Source organism: Arachis ipaensis, chromosome B04 (assembly GCF_000816755.2).
Source record: "Arachis ipaensis cultivar K30076 chromosome B04, Araip1.1, whole genome shotgun sequence".
NCBI classification, from domain to species: domain Eukaryota; kingdom Viridiplantae; phylum Streptophyta; class Magnoliopsida; order Fabales; family Fabaceae; genus Arachis; species Arachis ipaensis.
In genome coordinates, this window is record NC_029788.2 from 126,015,295 (window position 1) to 126,023,907 (window position 8,613).

The 8,613-nt window shown below is 36.4% G+C and overlaps 2 protein-coding genes across 6 annotated transcripts; both read left to right on the top strand.

Moving 5' to 3' along the window:
* Positions 2,188-7,706, top strand: LOC107635266. 5 transcript variants are annotated; one of them, XM_016338686.2, is made up of 4 exons: positions 2,188-2,339; positions 5,777-5,896; positions 6,318-6,608; positions 6,817-7,706. In XM_016338686.2, exons 2-4 carry the CDS (start codon positions 5,789-5,791, stop codon positions 7,375-7,377), a joined length of 960 nt encoding a protein of 319 aa, XP_016194172.1. In that variant the 5' UTR covers positions 2,188-2,339; positions 5,777-5,788; the 3' UTR covers positions 7,378-7,706. The 5 variants fall into 5 exon arrangements, with proteins under 5 accessions (XP_016194172.1, XP_016194173.1, XP_020977629.1 ...); XM_016338687.2 differs by having other exon boundaries at positions 2,190-2,339; positions 5,789-5,896; XM_021121970.1 differs by having other exon boundaries at positions 2,204-2,333; positions 5,789-5,896.
* On the top strand, positions 2,637-4,685 carry LOC107635265 (pentatricopeptide repeat-containing protein At4g19890). Its single transcript, XM_016338685.2, has one exon. It carries the CDS (start codon positions 2,637-2,639, stop codon positions 4,683-4,685), a length of 2,049 nt encoding a protein of 682 aa, XP_016194171.2.

Genomic DNA, 8,613 nt, shown 5'->3' on the forward strand with positions numbered 1-8,613 from the left:
CTAAAAATTATTATTTATATAATTATTTTTTATAAATAGATATATGAGAATAATTAACAATACATATAAATATTATTATCAAGTTTTAGTTGATATATTAATAAAAAACATTATATATCTGCTATTTAGTATTTATTATTTTAAAAAATTAAATTAATATTTTTATTTTTTTAGAGACTAATTCGTTTGAAACCAAAATCTTTTTTGTCGAGTTGATACTCATTTTGGTTCCTGAAATTTCGACTCGTCTCAATTTCGACCCCAAATTTATAGTTACCAAATTAAAACTCTCAAATATTGAATCGTGCCCCACGTTTATCCCTGTCGCTAGTTCCGTTAACAGAAATCTGATGTGGCACGTTAACTTGACACATAGAAAATCCTAAAACGATGTTATTTTACGTTCCCTCTCAGTTTTCACTCAATGTGACGTCGTTTAAGGGCTTCGTTGGGTTAAAAAAGTTGGGTCACTCAATGAAGACACAGAGTAACTTGACCCTTTTTCTTCTTTCTCCTTTTCTTCTATTCTTCTTCTCCACGTTTTTGTTCTTCTCGCATGCTTGACTGTGAGAAAGGAGAATCAGAGTAAGATTGGTAGTGTATTGGATTGCTGGGTGAGGTTGTTGAAGAACTAGCATTGCTGGGGAAAGAAACGACGAAAATCAGGTTAGGAAGTGAAGTTTTGTTTTTTTTTTCCACAAATTTCTTGATACTCTGTTCTTGGCTTTTGTTTCGATTTTTGTATTGCATTGTTATTGTCGAAGCAAAGTGCTGGTTATAATTAGGGCATTGGAATTTTTTGCATGTGAATGATGCTAGAATTTTTTTTCCTTGCTGAAGAAGAGAATGTCAATTTTATCTCTTGGTGTCTGTGGATAAATGTTATTATGTGTGTGTTGTTGTTTGTATTTAAAAAATTTGTTGTTTAAAAATGAATGATGAACTATTATCCTGTTTGGAGTTTGAAGTCAGTATGCTTTTGGTGTAGTGCATGTGTACCTTGAGCATGGAAATTCTGAACATGAAGGTGATGAGGTTCCACAACTGGTCCCTATAACCCCAATCCAAAAACTCCTGTATCTGACACCACCTTAAATCTATCTTCATATATTTCAAACACACTCCTTGAACAAAATACAATCACATTTTCTGAAGCGAACTTTGCACCCCCAGGCTAGCTGTACTCTGCACCTCCAACTCATCCCACTCTAAACCTCAAACCCAACCCACCTCGAATCATCCCGTCCAACCCACCTCTGAACCAGCAGCCTAGCCCAAGTCAAAGTCTGCAGCCCAATCCAACTGTTCACCTGCAGCCCAACCCACCTCAGATCTTACACTCCAGTCTACCACCTCCACACCTCAGATCTGTTGGGACATATTTTAAATTTAAGGGATCAAATAGAGTCATAAGTGTTTATTTGAGGGGTTTAATTAGGGCTCAATAACAGTAATTGCTAATTGTGCTGCATATTATGGCAGGAGTTAATTCCAGTAGTTCGTGAATTGATGCTTGGAGTGTACTATAGGTTTTGTGTGTGTCACCTGTGGAAGAACTTCAACAAGCAATGGAAAGAGCAAGAGTTAAGAACCATTAAGCGGGTGACCCTGTTCCAGCAACTGATGTTACCACTTCTGCAGTCCCAATAATGGCTAATGCTCCTTCTCAGAATTCGCATTCGTCCCAAACCATCAAAGCATTGGACGCATTCCACAACCACATTAATTAGGAATCTTTCCCAATCTCCCACGAGTAAGGCTCCTCACGAAAACCCTATGAAAACGTGATCGTGCAGAACTCCCTGCAACTTGGCTTCCTGAACTCATCATTTCTCCAACACAGTCTTGATCGTATTCGGAAAGGAGGGCTGAAAATTAGGATTTTATCATTTATGGAGGGGTTAAATTGAGTTCATTCAAATTTTGCCACATCATTCACTCATCACATATGCACTTTGGTAACCTATGTGACATGTGAATACACACTCTGGCGACTTAACGTGCCACATCAGATTTCCATTAATGAAACTAGCGCCAAAAGCAAACGTGGAGCACGATTCAATATTTGAGAATTTTAATTGGGTAACTATAAATTTAGGAATCGAAATTAAGGCAAGTCAAAAATTTCAGAGGCCAAAATGGTTTCAACTCCTTCTTTGTCACTTTCCTCTTATATAAATTTAGCATTTTCTTTTGGTAAACTTTATAAATTTGGTTACTTTTTTGTGTTGTGTGTTGTGTCGCATCCCATGCTGCTAAAGCGATGGTGAAGATTGAAGAAGAGTAAAGGCGAGCATAGAATCTGCGACCAAATCGTAAAAAAATCACGAGCAGTTAGGGTTGGTTCTTCTTCCTCTTATTCTTTTTCCCAAGTTTCGCTGTTTCCGTGCACGCACCTTATTTGATTTCTTTTTTTGAAATTTCATTGTGACCCCTCTAAATTATCTTATTCCCGTCGTGGCCCCTTTATTAGTAGTGTAGTTCTTGTTTTCCTCTGATGGAGGATGGAGAGTGTCTGAAAGTCTGAAACTGCCGTGGTTTTCATAAAAAGCAAATTTGATTGTCACTGTTTCTTAATGTTCTACCTAATGTTTCTCAGAATCAATTATCATTGCTTCCACCAAAGACTCTCCACAATGTTCTGCATGCTTAGCACATGCACCAGAACATTATGCTATTCCTCTTCATCACCCCTATCACCATCACAATCTTCTTCAATGGTGAAAAAGGTGTGCTCATTGGTGTGTGATTCTTACCACAATCAAAGCCATGTGAGGGTTTCATCTCCAAGGCTCAACCTTGTTGATATTGACCCTGATTCACTGACCCATGAACAAGCCTTAACCATAGTTGCGTCACTTGCTTCTGATGCTGGTTCAATGGTGGCCTTGAGTTTTTTCAATTGGGCAACTGTGCACTCGAAATTTCGAAACTTTATGCGGTTTTACATAGTTTGTGCAACATCAGTCATTGGGAATGGGAACACTGAGAAGGCCCATGAAGTGTTGCAGTGTATGGTTAAGAATTTTGCTGAGATTGGGAAGGTGAAGGATGCTGTGGAGATGGTTATTGAGATGCATAATCAGGGTTTGGTACCAAGTACCAGGACTTTGAATTGTGTGATTAAAGTTACTTGTGAAATGGGGTTTGTTGAATATGCAGAGTACCTGTTTGAGGAAATGTGTGTGAGAGGGGTTCACCCTAATTCTGCTAGTTATAGGTTGATGGTTATTGCTTATTGCAGGATTGGCAAAATTTTGGAGGCGGATAGGTGGTTGCATGCCATGCTTGAGAGGGGATTCATGGTTGATAATGCGACATTTACATTGGTGATCAGTAAGTTCTGCGAAAAGGGTGTTTCAAACAGGGCGATGTGGTATTTTAGGAAGTTGAGTGACATGGGTTTGAAGCCTAATTTGATTAATTATACATGCATGATTGAAGGTTTGTGTAAAAGGGGCAGCATCAAGCAAGCCTTTGAAATGTTGGAGGAAATGGTGGGTAAAGGTTGGAAACCTAATGTGTATACGCATACCGCATTGATTGATGGTCTTTGCAAGAAAGGATGGACTGAGAAAGCCTTCAGGTTATTTCTTAAGCTTGTTCGAAGCGAAAATCACAAGCCAAATGTCCATACATACACTGCCATGATAAGTGGGTATTGCAAAGATGAGAAACTGAACCGGGCAGAAATGCTACTGAACCGAATGAGAGAGCAGGGTTTAGTCCCGAACACCAACACATACACAGCTCTCATTGATGGACACTGCAAAGCAGGAAACTTTGAAAGAGCATATGAGTTGTTGAATCTAATGAATAATGATGGTTTTAGTCCCAATATCTGTACATATAATGCCATTGTTGATGGCCTTTGTAAAAAGGGAAGGGTAAAAGAAGCTTACAAAATTCTTAGGAGTGGCTTTCATAATGGTTTGGAAGCTGATAAAGTCACCTATACTATTCTCATATCTGAACATTGCAATCAGGCTGAAATCAAGCAAGCATTGGTGTTATTTAATAAGATGGTCAAGATTGGTATTCAACCTGACATTCATTCATACACTACATTGATTGCAGTCTTATGCAGGGAAAAGAGAATGAGAGAAAGTGAGATGTTTTTCGAGGAAGCTTTAAAAGTTGGACTCATCCCTACGAAGAAGACTTATACATCTATGATATGTGGTTATTGCCGGGAAGGAAATTTGAACTTGGCTATGAGGTTTTTCCATAGGATGAGCGACAGTGGTTGTGTTCCAGATTCCATTACTTATGGTGCTATTATAAGTGGGCTATGCAAACAATCGAGGTTGGACGAGGCTCGTGGATTATATGACTCCATGTTAGAAAAGGGACTTGTGCCATGTGAAGTTACCCGGGTATCATTGGCTTATGAATATTGCAAGATAGATGACGGTTTCTCTGCTATGGCTGTTCTTGAAAAGCTGGAGAAGAAACTCTGGATCAGAACAGCTAATACCCTTGTCCGGAAGCTTTGTAGTGAGAAGAAAGTAGGCCTTGCAGCACTGTTATTTCACAAGCTACTAGACATAGATCTTCAAGTCAATCGGGTAACATTAGCAGCATTTATGACTGCATGCTATGAAAGCAATAAGTATGCTCTTGTTTCCGAATTCTCTGCAAGGATATACAAGGAAAACCGATTAGCAATCAATGTCACTAAATGACGAAATTTGCTACTTGCTTTCTGAGGCTGGTTGTATCTCAATCTCAATCTGTAAATAGATTAAATTTTGGAGTTGAAGAAGTATACTTATTTGAAGTGATGCGAGATTTGCGGCATCTTTAACTTCAACTCTACGAATTGATGTGCTGATGTGAGCAATAACTGGGTTCAGTAAAAAGCACCAATTTTGTTACCTTGGACTCGGGTAACCATACTTTTGAGATCTTAAATTTGTGAAGTTCATCTAAGATTTATCGATTATGATTTCTTGGTAATCTGTCATTAGTTTTTCCTTCCCTTCTGTATTTATTTGTTTCCATTAAAAAGACAGTAGATACTATAGGAAGTATTAATGTTGGACATGAACTTTTACTGTAACAGATGCATAGAGGAAATGTTATCTGCGGTTCAGGTAAAATTGGAATGGATAATTGTATATTTTTCTTCCCATGAAACTCAAATTTATATACCATTATCATCTACACCTATCTTAACTTAAATTTGCATGTCCCAAATTCCAATTGAATCATAGGGAATCGGACATTTTTTGCCTCCTTAATGTTCTCCCTTATGTTTCTCAGAACCAATGTTTATTGCTTCTACCATACACTCTCCACAGTGTTCTGCATGATTGCACATGCATCATAACACAATGCTATTCTTCTTCATCACCACAACCCACCCTATCACCATCACAATCTTCTTTAACGGTGAAAAAGTTTTGTTCATTGTTGTGTGATTCTTACTACATTCAAGCTCATGTGAGGGTTTTGCCTCCAAGGCTAAACCTTGTCAATATTCACCCTGATTCACTGACCCATGAACAAGGACTAATCATAGTTGCATCACTTGCTTCTGATGCTGGTTCAATGGTGGCCTTGAGATTCTTCAATTGGGCATACAACCATGAAGTGCATTTTTATTAAGAAGAATGAAAATATTTGTGTGGTTTATCATTTTATGCTATAGTTAATTGTAGTTAAATTTCCAGACTATACATCTACTTGACTACTTCCATTGACCAGATGATGAAATGATTTGGATGTGTTTTGTCCTTTCTTGTATTAACTTGATGTAAAAATTTCTGTTCAGATACCTCTATAGATGGATCGTTGGAGTGGAATTTTGAGAGTTCAATTGCATTCCAAAAGCAAGGCATTCCATAGAGTTGGTGCTTCTCTCTGCCTTTCACCAGAAACCAGAACTCTTAGTGTAAGTCCCTTGAAGTTGATCCCTGAAACCTTTACAAAACATCAGAGATTTAGTGTCAGATAATCATAACTGGGTCAATTTCTTACTATAATCGTAACAGCATTTCGGTTCTATGCCTAAACTTCCAGTATCTCGCTTGGCATTTTCTTTAATACAACTTTAGGAAGCTTTAGCTATGGACTTATAACTGTATACTATAGTTATTTTTTCCAGTGTACTTTCTTTCTTCCGTAAGCTTCTTTGGGTTATGATCTGAACTTTGGTTGAATTTTTTGTGAACTGAGAGGTTAATATATAAAGTTTTCCACTATGTAAATAAAATAGGAATAATAACAGTACAATATTGTACCCTCTAATTCATTAGTTACTGTTTCAATCTAGCCTTTTTGCATCAGGCATTATGTCTTATTATTTGACACAGGTACCCGAAGCAAATGCTATTTTTTTCTGTGGTGATAGAGTTGAAGGGACCGGTAACCAAGTGATTGAGAGGCTATCCGATCTGCAGAAGCTATCTGAAATTGTTGTGTCTAAATTTGGTTCTTCCATCAATGCTTGGGTTATTCAGGCTTCTGTTTTCAATGGACCTTTTGCCGTCTATAAGGACTTCATACCATCCGTGAATCAATATGGAGAGCCAAGGTCGTATCAACCAACAGGATTCCCGGCGTCTACTTCAACCGTCTCACTCTTATCTAATTGCCTTGAAGAAGTATGCACTTTCCTTTCCCTTTTCTATGTTTTGGGAGTTGAAGCAGAAAAATATTTTTGTATTGCATATTTGCATTGCATCTCGTTATTTACCACCTTTTATGCTTTAATGGATATGCATCCTTAGCATGCAATCATGCATTTGTAACTTCTAGGTGCTGTTTTAATGTTGAAAGCTTCTCGTATTTTCATATTTCTTTATCATGCAGGTAAGGAAAGTTATTTCGGGAACGCGAGGAGATACACAATCTGGCTGCAGCCGACGCTCCTCTGTCTCTCGACCCAAGACATTCATCCTTGGATTCAGCAAAGGTGGAACTGTAGTTAACCAGATAGTTACCGAGCTTGGCTCCACAGAAATTGCATCCGATGCGAATTCACCCTGCTCTGGACAACCTGAGGAGACTTGTATAGTACCTAAAGCAAAGGAAAGCTTACTGAATAGCATCACTGAGATTCATTATGTTGATGTTGGTTTGAACTCTACTGGGGCATACTTGACTAACCATCATGTATTTGAGAGAATCACCAGAAGGCTCATACAAGGAGCGCCTCAACTCCGGTTTATCCTTCATGGAACTCCGAGACAGTGGGGCAACAAACAGCGAGATTGGATCAGGAATGAAAAAGACGAAATGCTCCGCCTGCTTGAATCTGAAGCACATAAGAGTGAGGGGAAATTGAAAGTGCACTCAAGGTATTACTTTGCTGATAAGCCTCCTGATATGCAGATGCACTTTGAAATAATTGAAAGTTTAGATGTGAGTTGATACTTCACTCTTGATGGGTCCAAAAGAAAAATTGCCTTCATTATCAGGAAGATATAATATTCTGCTGCAAACATTGCTGTAAAAAAGAAAAGTGAGTGTAACTAATATTGTCTTCATCATCAGGAAGGTTATAATCTCCTCTTGCCAAAGCTAGAAGCTTGTTAAATTCTCAAATTCACTAGATGTATCACAAGTGACAAAAAAACGTAATGTAAATTTGATAGTATTCTATTATAGTACTATTCTACCAATAAAAGAAGAGTCACTTTGTAAGCTATGTTGTTTTTAATCATGGAATCAAACTTGGGGTCTGAAGGGTTTATAGCTGATGAGGACTATAGTGATGGCGACGCCGACATGGATCATCCAGGTGATGATGATTAAAGTTAATATATAGTTAGATAGCTGTATGGTTGAGTATACACACAACAAGTTCTTGTTCTGTATATTCCAAAGGGTATAGTAATTTTCATCACCAAAATGCAAGAAAGTCCATCCTCGAATATTGTTATACTAGTATTTTATGATGATAATTGATATTGGTAGCTTCTAATCGTTTTCATAAAAGTAATACAAAATCAATATAATATTGGAGATCAGAGAAAATCAATGTTGGAGAAAGAAAGAAAGAAATGAAGGAATGACATCATGATCTATGACAAGGTGAACTCATGCACTACTTTTAAATTAATGTTTAATTGGATACCGTACTGTTTTAGTCATTAACATCAAAATTTAATTTTTATTTTTTAGAATATTTATTTTTGTTTTAAATATTTTATTTTATTCTATTTTAATTTTTTTATTAAAATTTAAAATTTTCTTTTAAAAAATAATATATTTTTTCTATTATTATTATTATTATTATTCCACTATCAAATCATTACCATTACTGCTATGGCTACCATAATTTCTCTTTTGGCTGTTTTCTTTCAATATGTGCAAGTATTTTTTTTAATAAATAAATTAAATATAATAATTATCGAAATAAATAATTTAAAAAATATTTACCAAATAAATATCCTTCTCTTATCTCGTTTACATTGTAAACGAGATAATTTTGAAACGAGATATATGTAGTTTACACTGTAAATAAATACGAAAATTGAAAAACTACATCTATCTCGTTTACACTGTAAACAAGATATAAGAAAAAGATATTTATTTCGGTAAATATTTTTTAAATTATTTATTTCAGTAATTATTATATTTAATTTATTTATTAAAAAAAAAACC

Bases quoted from the DNA above. Each gene is read 5' to 3' on its own strand.
- LOC107635266 (XM_016338686.2), top strand. From the start codon at position 5,789: ATGGATCGTTGGAGTGGAATTTTGAGAGTTCAATTGCATTCCAAAAGC. The intron at 5,897-6,317 runs GTAAGTCCCTTG...TATTTGACACAG, and splicing joins CAGAAACCAGAACTCTTAGT to GTACCCGAAGCAAATGCTAT. The intron at 6,609-6,816 runs GTATGCACTTTC...TTTATCATGCAG, and splicing joins TATCTAATTGCCTTGAAGAA to GTAAGGAAAGTTATTTCGGG.
- LOC107635265 (XM_016338685.2), top strand. From the start codon at position 2,637: ATGTTCTGCATGCTTAGCACATGCACCAGAACATTATGCTATTCCTCT.